General features: G+C 36.4%; 1 protein-coding gene across 2 annotated transcripts in view; it reads left to right on the forward strand.

Moving 5' to 3' along the window:
* dbo (Kelch-like protein diablo) overlaps positions 1-27,293 on the forward strand; it is a 160,200-nt gene that overhangs the window by 14,698 nt on the left and 118,209 nt on the right. For both annotated transcript variants that reach the window (XM_090414919.1, XM_090414918.1), the window contains exon 2: positions 17,549-17,821. In XM_090414919.1, coding sequence (XP_090271045.1) covers positions 17,573-17,821 — 249 coding nt within the window. In that variant the 5' untranslated portion in view covers positions 17,549-17,572. The remainder of the gene's footprint in view (positions 1-17,548; positions 17,822-27,293) is intronic.

A 27,293-nucleotide genomic window follows, 5' to 3' on the forward strand; every position in this document is an offset into this window, starting at 1 on the left:
CATTAGATGAGGGAAAGGCATATACTGCAATTTTCTTAGACTTGGCGAAGGCATTTGACAGGATGCCACATGATAAGCTGATATTTAAGTTGCATCACATGGGTCTGGATGTCAGATTGGTCAACTGGATTCAGGATTGGCTGTCTGATAGGTATCAGAGAGTTGTGTATGGTGGAGTAGTTTCCAGGAGGCAGAGGGTTACAAGTGGGGTCCCACAGGGCTCAGTACTAGGACCTATATTGTTTAACCTTTATATCAATGACATAGCCAGTGGATTGCAGGGGGATATTCAGTTGTTTGCGGATGATGCAAAGCTGGGAAGGATTATTAGTAATAGTGCAGATGTGGTAGCCCTGCAAGAGGATTTAAATAAGCTAGATAGATGGGCAAATGAATGGGGGTGTCAGTTTAATGCAGCAAAATGTAAGGTCTTGAGGTTTGGGAAACATCGATGGGATGCTGCATACTCTATGGGAGGAGTTATACTGGAGGAAGTAGGGGAGACAAGAGATCTGGGGTTGATGATTGATAGAAACCTGAAGTTTAGGGGACATATTGCAAAGGTGGTGAAGGTAACACAGAGGATTGCTGCTATTATGAGAAGGACACTGACCTGCAGAGATAAGAGGGTTATCATTCCGTTGTATAAGTCTCTGATCAGACCACACTTGGACTATTGTTCTCAGATTTGGTCCCCAGGATTTGAAGGGGATAAATTAACTGTGGAAAGGATACAAAGACGGATGACAAAGATGGTTTCAGGACTGTACAAGGATAGTTATGAGGATCGGCTGACAGAATGTGGACTGCAGAGTTTGGTGGATAGAAGAAGGAAAGGTGATATGATTGAGACTTTTAAACTGTTGAGAGGTGGTTACAGGTTGACACTGGGGAGTTCTTTCGCTTGGTTGAACAGCGGGAAGGAGTGATGACAAGAGGCCATCCCTGGAAGTTACGAAAGGAAACTGTGAGCAAGAGGGTGAGGAGTGGTTTCTTTGCGTGGAGGTTGGTTGAACCGTGGAATGCATTGCCTGATGGAGTCGTGAGAGCGAGAACGGTCAGTGAGTTTAAGGAATGGTATGATAGACTTTGTGTTTCTTAGGGGGGACCCCCCCTCAATGAGTCTTGACAGACTTTATGTTCTTAGGAAGGACCTCCCACGATGAGTCTTTTGACTCCATGGAAGCCTGAATAATAATAATAATAAATAATAATTAATTTAAAACTGAATAAGAAACTCAAAGATTGGAATCAGAGCGTTTCATGCCGAATATAGTATAGTAAACTATAAAAGTATTGGCGACTACTAGCGTGAGCTAATGCAAGTAGTCCAAGTACATAGTACAAACTCGGGCAACTCGTAGCAAAGGTGGTAAAGTTCTGATCGCTATTCTTGGTATTTTCCATAATGTAAAGCACATTTCCTAGGAAATGTATGCTGCTATTACATTATGGTGGGAGGTCACTACCCAGACCGGTTCAGCCTTTATTGAGACTTCATCAGTGAGTATCTAGACCAAATTAATAGCAAAGGGTACAGCTTTTTGCTATACCCTTGGCATGAAACTCTGATTCCAATCTTTGAGTTTCTTATTCGGTTTTAAAACAATGTGGGATTTAATATCCCCTTAATTTAAATAAATTAAAATATATGCTTTAGAATGTTTGTCTCTGACAGATTTACTAAACTGATTTTGTTCATTTTTTTTTTTTAATGAAAATTGAAGTAGCATGGATTGCATAAAATGATAACAGCTCCCAAAAGTTTTAACCCAAGTTATAGACAGCTTGGTTCAATACAGGGGCGAATATTCCAGGTGTGTAGTGCTCATCCACCAAATAGCAATATTCACCGATATTATATTTTTGCATTTATTCCCATTTAAAACTCCCCTAATTGTTTCCGAACTTTGCGATTCCTAAAAGTAAACACAATATACTAATGCTTCACAAAGAGGACACTTTTTGATGCATAAACATTGCATCACATTCGCATTAATAGTCCGGGTGCGCACCTTTGAGCCCTTTGAAAAGATTTACAGATGGCACAGCTGGTCAAATTTTTAGCGTTCTGGTAGTTTAAAACTGCTCAGAAGGCGAGGCAGGGTGAGCTCTGAGACAACAACACCTAAAGGTTATTGGATTATTGTTATGTGATTGGTTATTGTGTCAACCAATCCAATTGAATGTTATCATTTGTCATGAGTTGCTGTTTTGTTTTCTGAGTTTCATCTGTTTGCATGTGTGAAGTGATGTGGTAGGCAAGTTCATATATATGATATAGGCAAGTTTTTAATATATAAATTTTCAATAATTTATAACTTTTTTTATCCATATTTATAATGGGAAAGTATATTGTAGTCAGAGGTAAGCCTCATTCTCCTCTTCTAAATTTTACACCTTTGAATAGTCCAAATATATCAACCAACCAAATATAGCATTCTCCTTCATTATTGTTTTCTAATATACAGTATCTTAAAACAAACACATTATCCCCTGCTCTGCACAGATTTGGTTACAATTAATTGATAAATTAAAGTATTCAAAGTTATACAATTAATTGCATTACACCAATTAACATGAGCACTGATGTGCTATACAAGTTTCATACATTGATAAAAATGTAATCATACAGGCATAGACTTCTGTGGCGAATTGGTTCAAAGGATATATTTCAGTGATTACACCACATTTTTTATTATTCAGTTATACAAAATACTGAAATAATAGTTCCAGACAAGTTTCGTAAATCGTAGGATTTACATCTTCAGGGGGTAAATAGTATAACTTAAAGTTTAAACAAGAGAATTAATAAATACAAATCATAACCGTCTGTCTATTCATAAACTCAAATAACAGAATGGAGATATAAAATGCTATTGACGTTGAACAATACTGGACGCTGCATGTGTTCTTGTTCTCGTTCATACAGTCCAAGCTCAGATTGCGGTAGATTTTTTATTAGAACTGACCACACTTGATGGAGAATTAAACCTTGATTTTTATTGCATTGGGTTGGGTTTTTCAGCATATTAGCAGCTTCTTTAAATTTTCTTATATAACTGTTGTTTTCTATGTATGACATCGTCTTTTTTTTGCCAGAGTACATCGTGTCCACTGGAAGTGGTATGGAAAGCAAAACCCGTTTTTTGTTCTCTTTTGTATTGTACGTCTTTTTTGGTGAAATACAGCCATGCGTATTTCTCCAGATCTTCCTGTCTGTCCTACGTAGCAAATCCTACAAGAGCAATGGATTTTGTAGACTCCTGGTTTTTTAGGAGGATAATGAGGTAGTTTTGGTGGATGTAGGAATCTTGAGATTTTTTCCATAGGAAGGAAGGCTACTTTTATGTTGTGTTTGTTCATTAATTTGATTAGCTTATTTGTGACATTTTTGATATAAGGAAGCGAGATTGCGTTTTTGTAATCCTGTTTTATTGTGCTGTTAGTTGGAAGCATTTTAAGGATTCTCTTGATAGTTTTTGTTTCATACCCATTCTGTTGGAGGATTTGTGTTAAGTATTTTAGTTCTTCATTACATCTTTCTTGTGTGCTAGAGATATTGTATGCTTTGTCTCTTAAGAGTTTTAATTAAGCTTATTTTTTGTGAAGGATGGTGGTGTGAGGTTGCATTTAGAAATCTTCCAGTATTTGTCGGCTTCCTATATACTGAGAAGGAGAGTTTACTTTCTTCATTAATTTCTAATAGAATATCTAGAAAGGATGTTTTCTATTTTCTTCTTGTTCTAAAGTGAATTTTATGGTGTGAATGGGGTAAGGATCTTATTTTTTTTTTTACCTGGTTAGGAAACCTTGTGGTAAAGATTAAACATAAAACTTTTTCAAGCCTTGAATAAGTAGGGTGGTGTCTTACACTGGCTGATGAAATTCATCTACTGCATTTTAGGTGACATTCACAAACATCCATGTCCATGGTGGGATTGCAACCAACAGTCAACAGTTGGTTGGAGAGTTGATACCCTAACCACTCAGCTTGCCAGATTGGTGTGTTCGGTGTGTTACCATGTGAAGTTACACATGTCCAACTTTTGTGATTTTTTTTATTTTATTTTTATTATTTTTATTTAATTATTTATTTTTTTAGAAATTTCCATATCAGCCGGTGCATGGAAGTTTGTGTTTACATGAAAACTTTTAGTGTTAGTTTAACCTCAACATTTCAGTTGTTTCTGTGCTGTTTAATTTCAGATTTTAATTCACCTATTTTGTAGTTAATTCCCCCCCCCCCCCCCACACACACACATCCCTATCCTAAAGTAAACCTTGTACTCTGTTCTAATAAATCTTCCGAGTTAAATAAGAAGAAAAGCTTGCTGCATTGAAAAGATATGACGGGGGGGGTGTAATTTTGGTTGTAGTCAGTCATAATTTCATACCATTAGGGACAATGCCAAAAAAAAAAAAAGTAAACAGTTGCTAAGTGTCTTGTGTATGAAAGCAGCTCAAGTTGCTATAGTTCAACCAGTGATTATGGAAAAAAACAAAGGATTCTAGCTTTATGGATTGAGCATAAAGAAATAAATCAAAATAAAGTAAACAGTCCCATTTCTATTCAAGTGATTCAAGAAAAGGCCCAAACCATTTGTGAGTCTTCAAAGTTGATGAACCTGAGGCTGAAGCATTTAAGACTAGATTTTTTATATCTGATCCACACCTGAAAGGTTGCAAGACCTATAGCATATTAATGCTGTGAGCAAGAGGATATGAAGAAAGGAAGTATCTGTTCACTTTTTATGAACAGCTGAAGGTTGTATTTGGGAAAGGCAGAATGGGGATGATTGTTACAAAGAGAGAAGCAGATGAAATGAAAGAGGAGGCAGAGAAGTTAGTTTGGTAGTTTTCAAGCTGAACTAAAAATAGGTATTGTTAGCAGCAGTACTTTTTGTTCATATAATTTTTGGAAGAATGATAGTGGCCAATTCATCTGAACACCATCCATGCAAGTATCTGTAAAACAGGTACAAGGCAGAAACTGAACATTTAATGGAGGAAGGATTGAAATGGATCTGTGAGAGAGGGATCATTAATTAACCAGATTGCACTTTTCTGGATAACATCAAGCAAATGGTGTACTACCCCAAATATGTGAGCAAGATTTCATGGTTGGATGAATTTGAGATATAGGATTGAGCAGCTGTAAAAAATTCCCTGAATTTTTCCATGGCATGAGTCCAGAGGTGGGTGGTGATGGCTAGAAGATCAGCTGTGGATCGAGAGCATCAGAGTCCATATTGCTGGTCAGGGATTAGTTAGTAGGTCTCCAGGTGGTGCAGAAGTTAGCTGTTGATGATAAAGTTGCCTTCCACTCCATAGTTTTAGAGAGAAACAGAAGTGAAAGCAAGTGGACAGTAGTTTGTTGGCTGACTTTTATTACTTCTCTTTCGAATGGGTTGGATGTGGGCCTGTTTCCAAGCTGTAGGGTAGATGCCAGTTGAATAGGATAGATTGAGGAGATGATACAGGATTGATGTTAGTTCTGCTGCATAAGTTTTTAACACAGAAGGTAAGTAGGTAGCTAGGATACCTTCAGGACCAGATGCATAGTTTGTGTTCAGGTTATTAAGAATTCTTTGTGTTTCTTTCTTGCAGAAGCCTGTGGGTGACATGGAGTGAGCTACTGTTGCTAAAGTGGGAGAATATTGACCTGGTCATAAATTCAAGAATTGGCAGAGAAGAGTGATACCAGTAAGTCAGCCTTGTCTTTGAGTGAGGTGGCCATAGTACCATCTGGACATGAGAGTGGTGGAAACACAGGTGCACAAAAGTTTTGCCCAGTGGCTTTGCATAGGATCAGAAGGTTTGACTACCATTTGGATTGGAGTTGAGTTTGCATCATTTGGTCCATTCAAAATATGATTTGGATTTGTGATGATTCTTTTATGGCTGTTGGGAGCTGCAAAGAATGAGCAGCTGGAGTTTTGGTCTTAAGTTATTATTGCATTGGTGGCCAGAGGAATAAAAAGTGAACGCTTTCATTCTTGAGAAGATGATTTCTATTATTCAGTCTGAGCAGCTGTTTGGATCAGGAGAACTGAAGCAGTAGTTGGACCATGGAAAGGAGGAGCAGAAGTCATCACAAAGGTCATCCCATATGGTGGAATGACATACATAGTGCCAAAGAATACAAGACAGAGAACTAATGGGTGAAGTTGTTCCATGGCAAAATGGAGACTTCTATGAGGTTGCAGTTTGAGTTACCAAGAGTAGAACTGATATCTCCAGTAACCTGTAAGGAGAACTTGTTAAGAAGAGATCAAGCAAGCATGTCGTCAGATTTGGAGGGGTTGTCAGGAATTCTGGTAGGGAGATTGACCATCTGTGCTTGGTCGTTGGTAATGAAAAATACCTCAGCATCCTTGCCTGCTTGATTGGTGAAATTGGAGAAGGGAAGGCAGTTTGAGTTATGTTTTAGTCCCCAAGAAGAATGACTTCATTGTTAGGTTATTTCGACTGTAGAAAATCAAATGTGGTTATTAGAGTTTTGGGAGTAATAGAGGCAACAAATAAAAGGTTGGTTTGGCAAGGAAATTATTTTCAGCCAGAAGAGATCAAATGAGGCTGCAATTTAAGGTTTTGCTATCTCTGATGAGTTGTCAGTTCTGATACATGCAGGTGCTGCCCTTGTGGAAGGAACCGTGCAGTGTGTAGTTTGTGCAGTTTAGGTGGACAGTTGTTATTGTTGAGGTTGCCAGCTAGTGTTCTGTTAGGAACAGAACAGTAATTGAACCTTGGAAGAGTGGTTGAGAGGGAATGGTCAGCAGCTTCAAAGAGTGGTATGATAAACTTTGTGTTTCCTAAAAACGACCTCCCACGATGAGTCTTTTGACTCCATGGAGGCCTGGATAATAATATTAATAAATAATAATAAGAGCATATATGAATACAACCTATGGCATAAGATATGCCTTCTTATTGCATTACTTAAAAGATGACAAACTTGGCTCAGTATTTCATGCTCATCTTTTGTGCTAGAGATTTAATTAAAAGTTGCGCTTTTTTAATGGCTATTTCAAACTAGTGGTTCTCATGATCGATAATCTGGCAAAAACTCTTCACAATAGCAGAGAATCCCATGTCATGTCAAAATTATTATTCACAAGTGAATGATAACTTTCAAAGGAGTTCATTTATCATTCATAAGTGAACTCTTGATCTTTTCTTGTCTACGAGTGATAGACAAGTCCTAACCTTTAGACAACGCTGAAGCTTCAACTTATGTTAGAGGATATTCTGAAATGTTAATTATCTCTGTTAATCTAACAAGTAATGTTGACTGCTTGATTATTGTTTATACTGATAAGAGGTCTGAATTTTTACACAAAGTGATTTTTGTTAAAAACTCTTTGTTAAATCAGTGGAAATTCTACATAAAGTGCTACAAAATTTTCAGAAAAAAAAACGTGCACTAATCAGTAAAATAGATATTTCTTAGCTTCACATAACTGGTTTACAAGGAGAGCTGTTAGCATGCAAAGAAATATAAATGCATAAATACAAATTCATGTATATCAAAATATGTGTTTGATTTGACAGAAAGTTGGGATAACATATCTTTCTTAAGTGCTTTAAAAAAATACTTGTTTTTCTTAAAGCAAGCAATGTGTGTCTTGCTCTCTTTGTAGAGATTAATGAATTGATATTCATGTAAGTAAAAAATATATCAATAATTAAACAAGATAAATGCTGCATGTATTACTCAATGTTGAATTTTTGGCCAAGCAACTCATTTTATATGGGAACATATAAGTAACATATAGGTAGAATATTAATTATAAGAAATGGAATAACAAAATAAAATATTTTTATAGTAATTTCAAGCAGAGTTTTTATACTAATGTACCTACAGTATACTAGTATACTGTGGATCCATAAAAAAGTTGAGAGGGACAAGAAGAAGGAGAAACTTGTTACAGTTGATTGCCATTATAACAAATTCACAGAAACCACAGAAATAGTTTCTTACAGAGGACAATTTTATAATGAATTATCTTGAGGAAGGTCTAGGGGGACATCAGTCAGAACTTTTTTTTTGTTATAGAGAGTGAGTTTGTTATAACAGTGTTTGTTAGACTTAACTGTAACATTGGATTTAGAGACCTGTAGACAGTACTTTTTAGGAAATACAGAAGAGGGAAGAATGTTCCAAAAGATAGTAACAGGAACGAAGAGGAAGAAAAATTTGCTCTGCAAGTTTAGAGTTGACTGTGAAAGTGCTGAACAGCTGGTGCACATGCTTTAACAGACCTAAGGAGAGTTGTCAAATTATCCATACCAATTCTAATGAACAGTGACTATGAAAATTTTTGTAAAAAATGTAAGCAACAGAAACTGAATATCTGTGTGAAATAGTAAAGTGAAGCTATTTTTATGGAGTTCTAAGAGGTACAGCCCTAAAATGCAAAAACAGTAGGGTTTAATGGACTATTTCTACAATATTATTAGCTGTTTAGATGTAAAGTAACATCTTGGAAAAAAGAGAAATTAATTTGGAGATCAGAATTTATGGTGGGTTATAGAATTTGATATTCTGGAAGTTTTGTTGATTTGGTAGCACAAGGTTTGTCAAATATTTGCTAAATATAACGTCATCAGCAAATTGAGAATTTGTAGCCAACTAGAGATTTGTTGATGTATATATAAGTAAAAGGAAGAGAGTAAGCAAAATAGTGACCCTTGCAAAACCCTAGTTAGTTGCTAGGGATAAAAATCCATCCAGACAATAGGAACTTACTTAATAGGCCTTTGTGGAAAACAAGATAAAATTTCTTGGAGATATCAGGAACAATCACAAGATTTCTCAAACTTTTTTCACAGCATGTGTCTAAAGGTGAGGGCAACATATGTAAAAAGGTCCCTGCAGGTTGGGAATCTATACTAGCAATCATTTATTAATTTAGAGGCTTACAGGTAGCACAGAAGTTGTGTTAATAGTCTTTTCAATCCAATTTCTCTCACTTTAGTAAAGTAATGTGAGGAAACTGGATAGTAATTTGATGATAAACATTGTCATCCCTCTTAGATATGAGTTCAACATTGGCTAATTTTCAAGCTGCAGGATAGACAGCAGTTGAACCAGGAGAAAATAAAGTCAACTCAGGAGTACAAACCTTCAGATCAATCAGAGAAATCATTACGATAATTAGATTGTTTGGTATCCAGTTTGAAAAAATCTATGACTTCTTTCTGGTAAAAAATCAAATGGGAATTGAATGTTATGTGTTTCGAATGGTAGGAAAACATTAACTAAAGAGAATTTGACAAGATCATTAATACAAGGATTGGAAGAAATGTAAAAAAAAAAAAAAAGCCAGGAGATTGACTTTTTTCCAATAGGTAACAATACAGTACAACTATTTAACACTAAAAGAGGTGAAAGCAGGGTTAGAAAAAAGTCCCGACCAGGGCTAGACAAAGATGTTACCCACTTGCCTGTGATGAGCAGATTTTATCAGCTGGCAAGTAGCCGCAGACTGGAAACAAAACATAATGTTTCTTATTTAATAAAAGTAACTTTCTAAACATTCTTAACTTATATTAACAGTATTAACAACACCAACAAACTAATTTATAAAAAAAGATGTTTATTAACTGGCTTATATTTCACTGAATTTCAAATCAGCATCTTCAGAGCACAAAGTGGGAGTGAGAACGGTCAATGAGTTTAAAGAGTGGTATGATAGACTTCGTGTTTCTTAGTGGGGGACCTCCCCTCGAGGAGTCTTGACAGACTTTATGTTCTTAGGAAGGACCTCCCACGTTGAGTCTTTTGACTCCATGGAGGCCTGAATAATAATAATAATAATAAAGCATGAAAACACAACAATGAGTAAGTGAACCAATTCAAATTGTAACGACAAAAGAAAAAAAAAAGAAGTATTATAGTTATGTAGGAGTTGATTCTAAGATAAGTCTCCAAAATTTTTGGCAAATTAATGCAACCATAATTGTTCAGGTTAGGAGAATTCTTCATAGTCATGGCTGATTCTAAAAATAATCTTTATCACCTGTAACAACTTCTAAATAGTGCATTGGTTTTTCTTCCATCTAATCCTGTGTGTAGAGGTGTCCAAAGTGTGGTCTGCTAGTCCTGACTTGCCATAATGATGGTAGCGAATGTATTTTTTTTTATGTTCTCCAAGATGGATGTTAACAGATCTTCCTGTCTGCCCATAGCAAACCAAGTCACAGTCACAAGGAACTTCATACAATCCAGGATATGCTATGGGATGGAGTTTATCCTTAGGAGATTGGATGAGAGTTTCTAATTTAACATGTGGTTTGAATGTGGTGAGTGGGCCATGATTTATTAGTACTGTGGCTATCTTTTCTGATGTACCTTTGATGTAAGGAATATGAATAGTCATGTTTTATTCTTGTGTGTTAGAGGAGGTAGAAGTAATGGGGCTATGTAGTATTCTATCTATTTTGTAGGAATTGTAGCCATTGGCCAAGAAAGTATGATGCACATATTTAAATTGATGAGCCTCTGTAGCTCAGTTGGTATAGATGAAGCCCTTTGGGCAGAAAGACCTGGGTTCAATTCCCATCCGTGGCGTGAGGAATCTTAATCTGGTCTCTTTCGATAAAAAGTAAGTTAGCCAGTCTCATACAGAGGTAGGGAGTTTTTTTCACTTGGAAACTCGGTTTCTCGTCCCCCAGAACACGCAAATAAGAAATGACTGACCGACTTATTTTGTGGGATATCCAGTTTCGAATTGTAACGGGCCACTAGGCCTAATACATAAAGGAAGAGGAGGATTTAAGTTGAAGTTGCCTTTTCTTGACACATTAGCTAATAACCTTTCAGATCATTCACTATCTTTTTCCATTTACAGAAAACACACACACACACACACACACACACACACATACACGCACACACACACAGGAAGATGTCTACATAAACAATAACATCATGATGCAGCCCAACAGTATGGTATTCTAAAAACACCTACACAGAGCCAGAGCAATTTGTTCTAATGATACAGCGCTTTTGACAGAACTTAAATATCTGCAACATACTTTCTTGGCCAATGGCTACAATTCCTACAAAATAGATAAAATACTACATAGCCCCACTACTTTTCCCTCCTCTAACACATAAGAAAAAAACATTCACTATTCATAATCCCTACATCAGAGGTACATCAGAAAAGATAGTCAAAATACTAATAAAACATGGCCTACACACACCACATTCAAACCACTTGTTAAATTAGAAACTATGATCTGCTCTCCTAAGGATAAACTCCATTCTCTATCATATCCTGGAATGTATCAAGTTCCTTGTGACTTGCCCTATTATAGTCAGACAGGAAGATCTGTTAACATCCACCTCAGAGAACATAAAAAATACATTTGCTACCATCATTATGGAAAGTCAGGACTGGCTGACCACACTTTGGACATGGACACCCCTTCACACAGGATTAGCTGAAAGAAAACCAATGTGCTATTTAGAAGTTATTACAGCTCAGAAAGATTATTTTTAGAGTCAGTCATAGCTATGAAAAATTCTCCTAACCTGAACAAGCATGGTTGCATTAATTTACCAAAAATTTGGGAGACTGTTATCTTAAGATCAACTCCTATAACTGTAATTATTATTATTATTATTAAACAAGACCTCATGGAGTCAAAGACTCATCTAGGAGGTCCTTTTATCTCACACACATCTCATCATACCAGGTCTTAAACACATTCAAACTCCTTGCAGACACCACACTCTCAGGCAAGGCATTCCAATCATTCACAACTCTGCACGAAAAAAACCTGCCTCTCACTCCCCTACTCACACCCTCTTTATACAGTTTCCAGGGATGACCTCTGGTTCTCCCTTGATCTCCCATTATTCTCTGTAGAACTTCTCCACCATTGATCTTATAACAACCCCTTACCAACTTGTAGGTCTCTATCATATCTCCCCTCTTCCTTCTCTCCACTAGACTCTGCAAATTACATCTTCTCAATCTTTCCTCATACTCAACATTCCAGAGGTCAGAAACTACCTTAGTCAGTCGCCTTTGGACCCTTTCCAACATCTGTTCATCTTCAGACATGAAAATCAACCCAAGAAGACAAAATATCCTAGTTGGCAAGCAAAATGTTGAAAGTAAGGGAGAGTTGAGCATGGTCTCCTTCTTCTGGGAAATGTGACAGGATTGTGTTTTGGCGGCATTCAAACTCACCAGGTTATTCTCACCCCTACTTGAGAATGGCAAGGAGATCATTGTTTGAGGCATTGATTATACAAGATCTTGAAGCCTGAGTACCACAAGGATTTGAGAATGAAAAAGAGGAATGGAGAGCACTATCATCATCATCAAAGTTATGAATAGGATTGGATGTCAGAGAGAGAGAGAGAGAGAGAGAGAGAGATCATTGATATATAGGAGGAAGAGTGTAGATGAAAGAACAGTGCTCTGATAAAGGAAACAAATGATTAAAATATCTGCATTTCTTTGATTGATTAAAATATCCACCTAAAGGAAACCATCCACCATGATTTGCAATGAATGACCCAGGAAGAAGCTGGTGACCCATTCACAAAAATTAAGAGGAATACCATAAGATATAACTTAATAAGAAGGCCACATTGCCATACTTAATCAAATGCCTTGGAAATATCAAGAGCAACTACTTGAGTTTCTCCAAATTTTTCTATGGCCATGTCCAAAGATGAGTGAGTTTAGATAGGAGCTCTTCTTGCTCCATTGTGGAGCAAGAATAGCCATTTGAATCCATATTGGTGATCACTAAGTAATTGGTGACTCTACAAGTAGTGAAGCTGTTCATGACCTTTTCCATTATTTTCAAGAGTATGATAGTTTGATGTGGTGTGATATAGTTTGATGGTTGACTTCTCTCTCTCTTTTTGGGAACAGGCTGTAATAAAAGAATGCTTTCAAAGCTGTCGGATAGATACCAAATAATTAAGACATCTTGAAGAGGCAAAACAGGATGGGTGATAGTTCTGGAACACAAGTTTTTAGTGTGTGTGTGTGTGTGTGTGTGTGTGTATTATTATTATTTCAGGCGACTCCAGGAGTCCTTAGACTCATCGAGGGAGGCCCTAAACATCATGTCCACCCAACTATGCGATTACATTCTCACAGTATCTATCATACCTTGTCTTGAACTCGTTCACCGTCATATTCACGCAAGATTTAAATTTAGCATCATTTGTGCGGTAAAGTGTTGCCAACGAGGAAAAAAAGACAGCGTAACAGCTGACAGTTCAGGGTTATTAAAAATGACCACACACAGCGAAGAGAGTTCGTTGAATGGATTATAGAACAACAACGAGTGGATGCTTATTTTTCGAACAAAATCATCTTCAGCGATGAGGCTCATTTTCATCTTGATGGCTTCGTTAATCGACAAAATTGTCGCATTTGGGGTTCAGAAAATCCACGAGTGATTGTTGAGAAACAAATGCATCCACAACGTGTCACTGTTTGGTGCGAATTTTGGTCTGGAGGCATCATCAGTCCATTCTTCAAAAATGCGGCTGGTAAGGCAATAACAGTTAATAGTGCTCGCTATCGCGACATGATAATCCAGTTTTTTATGCCTAAATTGCAAGATATGGATGTGGACGACATGTGATTTCAACAAGACGGTGCCACATGCCATACAGCCCGAGAACCAATTCAATCACTTCACGAGTCATTTCCTGATCGTGTAATTTCCCGTTTTGGTGATCAGAATTGGCCGCCCAGATCATGTGACTTAACGGCGTTGGACTTTTTTCTTGGGGGTTTTTTGAAGCCTAAAGTTTATGCCAACAAGCTCACGACCACCCACGCCTTGAAGGAGGAAATTGAGTGCTGTATCAACGAAATTCAGCCACATTTATGCAAAATGGTCATGGAAAACTTCGACAAAATAGTGCGTATGTGCAAGCAAAGCCGTGGAGGCCATTTACCCGATATGCTATTCCGTGCATAACCCTATACTGTATACTTTATGAATCAATAAGAAATTACAATTTTTAATTAAAAACCTGTGTTTTCTATCAAAATTACTTCTTGCGTGAATTTTGGGACACCCTATATATATATATACATATGTCCTTCTACGTTTGGAAGAACACTGTAGAGATATTTCCTACAACAGGACTAGAGCCAGCGCTCTCTGTCTAGCCACATTCTTTTCTCCGTTAACTCAGATGAAGGCTGCCAACGCATTGTGGACTGGACACAAACTTCTAATAATCCATGTGTGCTATGATGAACTTGAAAGAAAGATTGTCGAGTCCAGAGAAATTGCGTTAGATTCTTCACATATCAATAACTCCCTAAGTTTCAATCTTTCTGATGCACACATTGCCTCTGCTCAATACTGGTGCACTCATGACAGCACGTAGTCAACTTATATTTGGAACTCAAGCTCGCATTACTGTTTTTTTTTTTTTTTTGGACTAGTACTGTTAATGTAATTTTTAAGTCTAGTTATATATATATATATATATATATATATAACTAGAGAAGTGGTACTCCAGCAGTTAGGACAAGAGATTTATTAGTATCAAGGCTATTGAGTATTTTTCTGATGTCCTGGTAAAAGATCAGACAAGGCATACTGTGGATAGTTTGTGACATAGTGGGAAGAGATTTTCCTTGGTTGTCTTCACAAGCGTTGAAAGAAAAAACTGATTCCAAGAAAAATCTAGGAGATGTTACTATTGTACCATCAGGATATGAGAGGTAGAAACATGGATGGGTAGAAGTTACAAGTTACATCTCACAGCATTGGTGAGATCAAAAGGCCTGACTGCTGTTTAGCCCTTACAGAGTCTGCTTTGGATTTGTTGATGATTTATTTTATTTTTGCAGTTTTATTGGTTTTGGTGTAAGCTTGAGTGAGAGGCTGCAATGTTTGACTTGATCCACTGGACATGTGTTGAATTTTTGGTTTGGACTTCGACCAAGCCCTGGTTTTCCAACACAGTTACTAGTAAACCAAGGCTTAGATAACAGTTGAGGGTTTTGAGTGGACAGGCTATGAAACCACTCATTCCAATGAAAATGCTTCCAGTTATTAGAACAGAGCAGCATCAGAAGAGTGGAAGCAATAATCAGACCATGGGAATGAGGCATAGAAATCTCAAAGGTCATCTCAGTGACACCATCTTAATGCCATTGGATATGAGACTGAGATTGACTTGGGGAACAGTGTTCTGTTGAAAAGTAAACATGGAAATGATTAAGGTCAGACTTGGGAATTGGAGAGCTAACATCAGTGATGTATTTGGAGGGAGAGCTGGTTAAGAAATGATGCAAAGCATTGGAAGAGTGATGAGGATTATTTGGAATTCTGGTAGGTTGGTGAACAATTTCAGTTAAATCATTACTGATTGCAAACAGTTCAGCTTCTCCTCCAGCTTTGTCTATGAAACGGTGAAGGGAAGATTATCTCACTGCTAGAGTAATCAGACTGCACGTGATCAATTTTCACAGATAAATGGTCAACTAGGTTTGTAAAATAAGAAGAATTGAGAGAATGTAGAGGCGGCAAATGAAGGCAACAAAGTGAGGTAAGAAAACCTCTAGCCAAAGCAGATCATATAAAGAGATTCTAAGTTTTGATGACCTTTGGCAAAGGGTATCATACCTGACAAATGCATAAGTCCTGTCCTTCTTGCAAAAGCATCATGCACAGTGTAATGAGGCAAGTTCAAGGCAAGATGTACAGTCACAGAGGATACCACTTTGAGCTTCAGCGATGAATAACATAACAGGTTTGGATATTAGTGTTGCACATCATCAATATTAGAATTGAGACTTTAGTTGTTGTTAAAGTCGATTTGGAATGGTTTTATTTTTACATGGAATTTTGATGTTTCATTGGTGTTCGAGGGTAGATTTGTTTTTTGCAATTTTCTGTGATTTTTTCTTGTAGTTTGTTTATGGTTTTTATTGGAGATTTTTTTAAAATCTCACCACTACAATTTTTTAAGTTGTCTATCATGATAGCAGGGATGAATGCTGGTCTTGAAATTCGTGCTTGCTCTTGTTATCATTCAGGGAGTGAGAGGTATGATTGAAGTCTGATTAGCGGAATAGTGAATTACTGACCATTTAAAACTATATGTTTAGACATTTATGTACATTTAATCATACAAATACAACATTTATTTTACAAATGATATTCTGTCTTTTTCAATTTAGCTACTTGAATACAAATTCTACCCTACGGTTCTTCTTTATGAACTGGTCCATAACTTCGTCATAAAAAGTTGGTTGTAACTTAATTTTCCCAAGCAACACGCACACTTGTAAAGGCTGGCTGAAGCTCACTGGCTAGAGCTACTTACATTGCGTATGGCCTGTGTTTAAGACGACATGAAGGGAGCGGAAATGGCTATCCGCTCGCATAAATCACATTGCTGTAGCGAGGACCTGGAACAACCAAGCAAATGTTCGGGGGTCCCATATCTCCGTGCAAGGATTCATAAGTGAGTGAATAAAAGGTGTTGACGAAAAGATCGCAGGCATGCATGAAAGATTCGGTTCCAGAAGTTTTCATCGGTGACCCAGAGATTGTTGGTCAGTCGACAGGAAGTCGTCGGCAGTTATCCGCCAGATGTACGTTATCGGGAACGTGACTTCTGGAGAAAGTATGCCAGAGGCCTAAAGGAAGGATGAGAGGAGCCGATCTGCCAGGCAACGAATAGACCCCTGATGACAACTCTATGCCGGTAGCTATAGTCCAAGGAGAAGGAATCTTCAAGCGGAAGGAAATTGCTCCGTTGCCTTCTATGCACATACAACTACTCCATATAAACCGAAAAACCTTTGTCTGTGTCCCGGGAAGATACAGACTCCACAGGCCGTCAACAAGTCTATCGCCAGCACAAGCCAAGGTAGCTTTGACTAGACAAGCAAGCATCGGCCTTCAATACACAATGTAAGACTCAATTATTGCCGCTCAAGTTTAAGACGTCTTCTGTCTACAAAAATAAAAGCCTAAATGGAATGCTTATAAATGCATGCATTTATTAACAAATAAATATTACTTCTCAAGTAATGAGCTTGCATAGCAAGCATGGAGAATTTGCCCCTCGCCCCTGCATGATAGTGAACAAATATTAGGACAATTTATAGAGGGCATGCAGTAGTGATTGAAGATTTGTGGTGAACAAGTATTTATGATTAGATGCTGGTTTACACTCTTGATATGGTTTAATGGAATAATTGCAGCACAAAGGAAAATAATTAACCAGCAAGTTTAATCGTTTCAATATTTTGTTTCTGTCACAGAGACATCTTCAGGATACAATTTTAAAATTGTAATAACACACAAAAAACAATAAGCGGAAGAAATGAAATTAGACTAAATGAAGACTAAAGTTTTATGAGTTCACCATCCTCAATTGATGAGTCTTCTGACTTCTTGGTGGTGTCCAAAATAATAATAGTATAAAGTTTAAACTTTTTTGTTTATCATATCCTATATAGATTAAAATCTTGAATTATTTTTTTTCTTCAGGGGAAAAAAAAAACACTGATCCTTTTATTTCTAGCACCTGTCACTTTTCACATTCAGGATGGGTGAAATTCTTCACTCAGACTTGGAATGTCCTCCATCACCAGCAAGGCTGGAATATACATCAGAAAAGCATCCTCGACACACACTTGAAGCTATCAATTTACTAAGAAAACACAGAGAATTATGTGATGTTGTATTAATTGTAGGGACACGTAGGATTTTTGCCCATAGAGTTATCTTGTCAGCATGCTCTCCCTATTTTCATGCAATGTTTACAGGGGAATTAGCAGAGAGCAGACAGACTGAAGTAAGTTCTTGTTCTTTTATAATTTAGTTAATTTTAAATATTTTGAAAATGCATTATAGTTAAGTTGATGATAATACATTTCATGCTAAAATGATTTAGTTTTCTGTATTAACAAGAGTATGTGATTCATAGTTTTATTTTTTTTCCCTTCCTGGAACAAAATACAAAACAAAAAAACCAAATATCTTATAACTTATGTCAGGATGCTTAATTTTGAAACCTGGAAACTGACAGCCACTTCAAGTGCAGTCTGTGTGTATGTGTGTAATGTCTGTGTTCATCTATAAGTTGTTTAGGAAGCCAGCTTGTATAAAATTTAAAGAAGTGAGGAATCACTTTAGATAGAGCTTGAACAGTTTTTGTGATTGTTCCCAAGTGGCAAACATCAACAGTTCATCTTCTTCTTTTCAGCCATTTTCTGTCCACTGCTGGACGAATGCCTCCTCCAGTTCTTTCCACCTTTCTCTGTTCTTGGCAATGGTTGACCAATTTTCCCCAACAAAATTTAATAATTCATCACTCTACCTTCTTTTAGGATGTCCTCGGTTTCGTTTCCCTTCTTTAAGAATTCAGTTCGTTAGTATGGTTGTCCATCGCTCATCTCTTCTGGATAGATGTCTGGCCCATTTCCATTTTAGTTGCTTGTGGTGAAGAATGATGTCAGTGATGCAAGTCTGGCTTCTTATCCAGGTGTTTTGCTTATCTTTTAATGTGATGCCTGGAATCAACCTCTCCATTTTTCTTTGAGTTATTGTTAATTTATTTGCCAGTGCTTTTGTTAGCGACCAAGTTTCACAACCATATGAGGTGACTGGAAGTATACACTGGTTAAATGTCTTCCTTTTTAAACAGAGTGGGACATCATTGTTTTGAAAAATGCTTTTCAATTTTCTGAATGCACTCCAGGCAAGTTAAACTCTCCTGTTTATTTCCTTTTGGAGTCCAAGTTTAGATCAATGAGATGACCTAAGTATGTATATGAAGAGACTCTTTCCAAGAAATTGTTTTCTATTATGTTTTTTGGTGTTACAAAATGATTAAACGTGATTTTAGTTTTTTCTCTGTTTATCTTTAGCCCGACTTTTCTGCTTTCATGATTAGATCTTCTATCATTATATTAAGGTCTCCTGGAGTGTTTGCAAATATTGATATCATCTGCATATCTAAGGTGTGTTAAGTTTCTGTTATTAATTTTTATACCAAGGTTTGTCCAGTTTATATTATTAAATATTTCTTGAAGGACTGCTGTAAAGATTTTGGGTGAGAGTCTCCTTGTCGGACACTTTTTTCAATTGATATTTTATTGCTACTTGTGTGAAGTTGGATTGTTGCTGTTACAGTGAGGTATATTGCCAGTAGGAGGTCCATATATTCTCCAGGAACTCATCGATTCTGGAGTGCTTTGATTATTGCATTAGTTTTGATAGAATCAAATGCTTTTTCATAATCAATGAAGGCTAAACAGAGAGGGAATTTCTTTTCTTCTGCTTTTTCTATTTGTTTTACTGCATGAATATGATCAATTGTGTTAAAGCCTTTACTGAATCCTGCTTGTTCTACTGGTTGATTTGAGTCTAGAAGAAGTCATCAACAATGCATATTTATTATTATTTCTTCTAAAAGCTTTTGGAAATCAAGGTGGCATTTACTGGACCCTTTTCTCATATTTTGATTTGCTGGATTTGAGTTCACTTAAGAAAAATAAATCTTTCAAAGATATGATTCAATACATTTTTGATATTTTGCCTTCTCAGTTTTCTGTTTTTACTTTCTCTGACAATCAACAGTTCAAAATGGCTGTCAAGCCAGTGTTGATCAGAAGCACCAACCAATAAAATACAAATTATTGGGATCACTGAGACGTGGTTGACAGAAGAGGATATAATAACAGGAATAGAAGTCGCTGGGTATAGCATTTTTCATCAGGATAGGAGGGGACGTGGTGGTGGGGTACTGCTTATGATAAGTGACGACCTATGTCCTCTAAGAGTGGAGGCTTTGGAAGGCAGTGAGACAAATGATTTTGAGAGCATATGGTGTGAGGTAGAGGTTGGCAAGACAGGATATTTAGTGGGGTGTTGCTACAGACCCAGGAGCACAGAGGATGGGGACCAGGAGATGTTTAGACAGTTAAGTTTGGCAAGTGCAAGAAGAATGATTGTTATCGGAGATTTTAACTACAGTAGTATAAATTGGAGAGAGGAAGATGCATGTAGCAATAGGGGAATGGAATTTCAAGAATTCTTGAGGGACAAATGTCAGAGGCAACATGTAACAGAGGGAACAAGAGGTTCAAGAGTTTTGGATTTGGTTATAGCATCAGAAGAGTTGATAATAACTGAGATGACATCTCTCCCACCAGTTGGAGAGAGTAACCGTATGGTTTTGACTTGGAAAATGAATAGACATGCAGGAGTATCAAAGAGACGGGAACTTATGTGGAATTATAAAGCAGGTGATTATAATAGTCTTCGACGTCAACTTCGGGAAGTTTCATGGAGGGAGGAATTGGAAGGCCGGGATATCATTAGTGCGTGGGAAATTGTGAAAGAATGTTTGTTAGCAGCAATGGCAAGTTGTATACCACGAGTGAAGAAGAGGACACAATTTGGAGTAAAGTGGATGACAAACAATATTAAACAGGAATTGCATGTGAAAAAGATGCTATGAAAGAGAGATAAGGAGACAGGTGAAGAGAAGATGCATGAAGAATATAAGACACGGGCCAGAAGAGGGACTAGTGTGGTAAGGAAAGCGAAACTGGAATATGAGAGGAGATTGGCCCTAAGATCCAAAGAAAATCGTAGAGAATTTTTTAGCTATGTGACCAGTAAGAGGAGAAATGACTGTGGAAGAATGATATTCTGGGATAAAAATGGGAATAGAGTGACTGATGCAGAGGACATAGAGGAATTGTTCAATGAACACTTCATTGCAGTATTTCATCCTAGAGGAGTCAGTTTTAATGCTAGAGGTATAGGGCCGGTTCGAGGTTTAGAGGTACAGGAGGTGAGTGTGTTTCAGATATGGGTACTCTGGATGTCAGTAAAGCTTTGGGACTGGATGGTATTTCACCATGAGTTTTGAAAGAATGTGCTAGGGAACTGACAATGCCTTTAACCTGGCTTTTCAATGAAAGTCTGGCTGCGGGAAAGGTGCCCAGGGAATGGAAGGAAGGTAAGATAATGCCATTGCATAAGGGTGGGAACAGACTGGAAGTGTCTAATTATAGGCCAGTTTGTGTGTCATCAGTAGTTGTTAAGATCTTGGAGAAAGTAGTGAGGGACCATATACAGCATTGGCAGATGAGGGTAATGTTATCTGTGAGAGTCAACATGGATTTGTGAAAGGGCACTCTTGTTTTAGAAATATGCTAGCCTTTTATAATAAAGTTACAAGAACATTAGATGAGGGAAAGGCATATACTGCAATTTTCTTAGACTTAGCGAAGGCATTTGACAGGGTGCCACATGATAAGCTGATATTTAAGTTTCAAGCAGGCAGAGGGTTACAAATGGGATCCCACAGGGCTCAGTACTAGGACCTATATTGTTTAACCTTTATATTAATGACATTGCAAGGGGATATTCAATTGTTTGCGGATGATGTGAAGCTGGGAAGGATTATTAGTAATAGTGCAGATGTGGTAGCCCTGCAAGAGGATTTGAATAATCTAGATAGATGGGCAAATGAATGAGGGTGTCAGTTTAATGCAGCAAAATGTAAGGTCTTGAGGTTTGGGAAACATCGATGGGATGCTGCATATTCTATGGGAGGAGTTATACTGGAGGAAGTAGGGGGAGACGAGATCTGGAGTTGATGATTGATAGAAACCTGAAATTTAGGAGACATATTGCAAAGGTGATGAAGGTAACACGGAGGATTGCTGCAATTATGAGAAGGACACTGACCTGCAGAGATAAAAGGGTTATCATTCCATAATATAAGTCTCTGATCAGACCACACTTAGACTATTGTTCTCGGATTTGGTCCCCAGGATTTGAAGGGGATAAATTAACTGTGGAAAGGGTACAAAGACGGATGACAAAGATGGTTTCAGGACTACAATTTTGGTTCTGAGAATCGGCTGAGTGAATGTGGACAGCAGAGTTTGGTGGATAGAAGAAGGAGAGGTGATATGATTGAGACTTTTAAACTGTTGAGAGGTGGTTACAGATTTCACACTGGGGAGTTCTTTCGCTTGGTTGAACAGCGGGAAGGAGTGATGACAAGAGGCCATCCCTGGAAGTTACGAAAGGAAACTGTGAGCAAGAGGGCGAGGAGTGGTTTCTTTGCATGGAGGGTTGTTGAACCGTGGAATGCATTGCCTGATGGAGTGGTGAGAGCAAGAACGGTCAATGAATTTAAGGAGTGGTATGATAGACTTTGTGTTTCTTAGGAAGGACCTCCCACGATGAGTCTTTTGACTCCATGGAGGCCTGAATAATAATCATCATCATCATCATCATCAAATTCCTGCCATGTACCCTCAAGGGGTGTACAGGATATGACAGTACTACATGAAAAAATTACATCATTACTAACTTCCTATCTACAATTTTCCTCCAAATCAGTCTGTTACTTGTCAAGACTCCAACATTATCAGATCTTATATTTCTATCGTCTAAGGCACTTGGTACCGTATCAATCCACCTATATCTTGGTCTTCCTCTGGGTCGTTTTCCTGCCAACCTGGCAGAGAACACTTGTTTTGCTAATCTTTCCTCTCCCATTCTATTTAAGTGACCATACCATCTGAGATTAGCTCTGCTAACGCATTCCTGGATGCTCACAATGTCAAGTTCTTTCCTAATATCCTCATTTTTAATATGATATTGCCATTGATGCCATCTGTTCACGCCTCTAATCTTTCTCAGGACTCTCATATCTGCGGTTTCTAGTCTTTGGTCAAGTGTTTTACTTCTGACCCAGCTCTCAGATCCATAAGTTAAAATTGGTTTGAACACAGTCTTGTATACAGCTAATTTAGTGTTCCGACTAATTTCTTTCTTATTCCATATGAATTTATTCAATCGACTTCCCACGATACCAGCTTTGCTGATTCTGTTGTCTATTTCTATATTTAGTTTACCATCTTCAGTAAAAATTGTGCCTAAGTAGCTGAAATGTTTTACCTGTTCCACAGGTTCTCCATTCACAACACAGTTGACATTTTCAATGATTCTGCCTATTTTCATTGTCTTTGTCTTTTTATTGCTGACCCTCATACCATATCTATTACAACAGCTATTCAATTTAGTCAGAGAATCTTGCAGACTTGTAGCGGATTTATTTAGAAGTATAACATCATCCGCATAAAGCAAAGAGCTGACATTAACATCTCCAATTTTGATATCAGGTTTAATACCACATTCCTTCATAATGTGATCCATATAGATAATGAATAACAGAGGGGATAATGTACATCCTTGTCTCACACCAGATTTAACATTAAACCATCTTCCTGTACTTCCTTCAATTCTAACTGCTGACTCACAACTCAAATAAAGACTAAGTATTGCTTGATATAATGCCCCATTGACACCATATAACTGCAGCGTATTGAATAGCTTCTCTCTTGGCACCTTGTCATATGCCTTTTCCAAATCGACAAAACTTAAATACAGATCTTTGTTATATTCCCATGCTTTCTCGACTATTTGTCGTAAAGTGAAGATCTGATCCTGACAGCCTCTATTTGGCCTGAATCCAGCTTGTTCTTCACCAAGCTTTTCTTCCACAATTCTTCTCAACCGTTTCTCAAGTATACTTGCATAGATCTTGCCAGGAACACTCAGTAGGGAAATACCTCTGTAATTCTCACATTCAGTTTTATTTCCCTTTTTATATATGGGTACTATGAGAGCTCTACTCCAATCATCGGGAATTCGTCCCTCTGTCCAGGCTTTCTGAACTATGCAGTGCAGCCACTGTAAGACTTATACCACCATACTTCAGCATTTCTGGTCGAATATCATCTACTCCTGCTGCCTTTCCACATTTCAAGCCTTTGATGGCTTTTTCTACTTCAAGTATGGATATGTATTCCTGACTGCATGCCTGGTCAGTGTTTTTTATCACTGTGCTGTCATCACTGCTTGTTTCATTTAGCAGTTTTTCAAAGTAATTACTCCATACTTCAAGGATATCTTTTTCTCCTGTTTTCATTTCACCTTTATCATCTCTAATTCCTTTTACAGCACTCTTTCCTCCATTCCTAAGCTTCTTCAACAACCTCCAGAATATTTTGCCACCTTCTTGATATTTATTTTCTATATTCTTGCCAAAGTCCTCCCATGACTTTTGTTTAGCTAGTTTTACACACTGTTTAGCTTTCTTACATTTGTCTCTGTATTCTGTAAGAGTAAAAGCTGACTTATTTGCCAGGAACTTTGCCTGAATAATAATAATAATAATAATAATTATAATAATAATAATAATAATAATAATAATAAAATGTATATAGGTTCTTGGCTGAGTTTGTCTTTTAAGTAATGGATTACCAAGGCAGTTCTCATTCTCTTGCCAAAGTTTGCATTGTCATCAGTTCTTAGTCATTTTCAAATCTTTTAAGGTTTCAAAGGCAAACACTGTTATTTACAGCTATAGAACAATGATGAATATTTACTATTCTTTCCTTTTATACAGATTTATAAATATTTATAAATTATATACAAAGAAACACAATCACATGTAAGTCATCAAGAATAGTTAGATGTGAGAACATTTATGATGGAAATTCTCATATTTGGACTACTCATCTCGGAAATCAGTTTGTCTGAGATCAGTGTTATCATTAGTTTTGACTCTGCTTTCTCTATGACAGTAGGAAGATTGTATGTATCCTTGAAATTATACAGAAACTGTTTCATTGCTGTATTTTGTTGATTGCTATTAAGGAAAGTTATAGTGATGTTTATTGAATTATCCAAGTGTCCAGCATAAAGTTAGGATATTATAGAATTAATTATCTTGCTAAGTTTATTATCTTCGAACCACTGATAATCTTGGAAATGTGATCATAAGAAATTTTTACTTGTACAGCACCTGTAGAGATAATATCCTTTGCAATTCAACTTCAATATATACCCATCATCATCATCATCATGTGTATCAAGGATTTAGACCTAGCATGGCCTGTTCCAGCCATAGAAGTCATCGTTTAAGAGGACATCCTGGTTTTCTTTTTCCTAATGGCTTGTACTTTAAGGCTTGTTTTGGTAATCTTTCTGTTTTCATTCTTTGAATGTGTTCCATCCATTTATGTTTATATTTTTTAATTTTTTCTATTACTGGTTCTTGGTTTAATTCTTTCATAATTTCTTCATTTCTTTTGATCACAAAAGAAATGAAAAACTGCAAAGGGTATGCTTTGCAGTTTTTCTCATCAACTTCATTTCTGCTGTTATTAATCTTTGTTTGTCTTTTTGTTTTATTGTCCAGATTTTGCTTCTTACATTAATACTGGTAGGGCTAATGTATTGTATACTTTATCTAGTTTGGTTTGTTTTTGAACTAGGTTTGGTGTAAATATAGAGTTAATTACACCTGTTATTTTTAAATATTTTGTAATTTTTACGTTTATATCTTTTTCATTTTCATATGTGATCATACATCCTAGGTAGTTAAATGAATTCACCTGTTCTAAGATCTTGTTATCTATTACTATCGTAGTTCTTGCTGGATCTTTTCCTTTAAAGGCCATAGTTTTTGATTTTTCTGTTGATATTATCTTACCATAATCTTTGGCTCTCTCATTTAGATTTAAAATAGCTTTCTGTAAGTTATCTTCAGAATTTGTAATTATTATTTGGTCGTTTGCAAAAAGGAGATTGTTTAAGTTCACTGTAGGAGAAAGTTTAATTCCTTGATGTATATTTTTATTCCATTTTATTATTATTTCATTTAAGTAGATATTAAAAAGAGTTGCTGAGAGGGGACATCCCTGTCGGACCCCTTGGTTTATCTCTCTCGTATATGATGATAGCTCATGATTTAATCTTATTTGTATTTAATTATTTTCATGTATACTTGTGATAACTTTTAGGATATTATTTGGTATTTGTCTTTCTTTTAATATGTTAAATAATATGTTTCTTGTAACTTTGTCAAATGCTTTTTCAAAGTCAATAAATGCAATGTGTGTTTCTAAATTGTATTCTCTTCTTTTCTCTATTATTAATTTTAGGCAAAAGGCCAGGTCTATACATGATCGTCCTTTTCTAAATCCATTCTGTACTTCTAAAATAAAGTTTTCAGAATATTTCATTAGTTTGCTATTTAAGATTCTGCTATATATTTTGTAACAGGAATTTAGTATACTGATACCTCTATAGTTTTTAGGGTCATCTCTATTACCTTTTTTAAAGGTAATAGAGATGACCCTATTATTAATAGAATAGGAATCACAATTGCTTTTTTCCATTCTATTGGAGGGACACCAGTTGAATAAATTTTATTTAAAAATAATAATAGTCTTTCTTTGAATCTTGTTCCTCCATATTTATATAGTTCTGAACTTGGCTTATCTTCTCCAGGTGATTTTCCGTTTCTTGTTTCTTTCGGGCTGATTTCTAATTCTTCTTTAGTTATTTCATTTTCCTTAATTGTTTCCCAGTTGTCTTTTTTAAAAATGTTGTCTGTCCACAATTCCATGTAGTAATTTAGAAATTCTTCTAATTTCAATTCGGTGTTTAATTTTATGTTCTCTTTGGTATCTGCATTTAAGTATTTCAAAATCTTATATACGTTGGGTCTTATTTTATATGAATCATGTTCTAAATTAGAGATAAATTTGTTCCATGATTCTCTGTCTTTTTCTGACTTCTCTTTTAGCTGTGACTCTTATTCTTTTATATATATACCCATTATCATTCAAATTATGTAATATCTGTATTCTGGAATACAGTCAGCTTTGAGTTTCAGTAAATTTTGCAGTGAAATTATGATTAGCTTTTGGCTCATGTTCCAGAGTTTTGTCAAGCAAAATAAACGGTGAATAAATCGAATAGTCCTTTGACCATCATCATTAAGAACCACTGAAAATTGTTTTACAGATTTAACAAAATTGAACAATTTAAAGAAGAAATTAAAATTGTAGATTAACAGAGTTGAACACAACTGCTTTCAATGTTTATTGCATTAATGGAACTGATAAACAAAGTAAAAGAAAAAATAATGAAATAAATAAAAGTTTTAATGCTTTAGATTGAAATTAATCTCTTGACTTTTCATACTTTGCTTTAAATTCAGCTGCTATTTCCCTTCAGTTTCATTGATATTAGATTTCCCCTCACTGGAAATCCAGAAAAAAAAAAGTAACACTGGGAAAAGAAGAGCTGCTATTCTCTTTTCAGATACCACTTTAAGGTTTTTTTTTCTTTAAAAACAAACATTAGAGACATTTTGGATTACAAATCTTAAAAAATATCCACAGCTGAGTGAAAAGGCATGAATGCCCTTCCATTATTTC

Source organism: Typopeltis vanoorti, chromosome 26, assembly GCF_054136105.1.
Source record: "Typopeltis vanoorti isolate ZY-2024b chromosome 26, IOZ_Tvanoo_1.0, whole genome shotgun sequence".
Classification (NCBI taxonomy): Eukaryota; Metazoa; Arthropoda; class Arachnida; order Uropygi; family Thelyphonidae; genus Typopeltis; species Typopeltis vanoorti.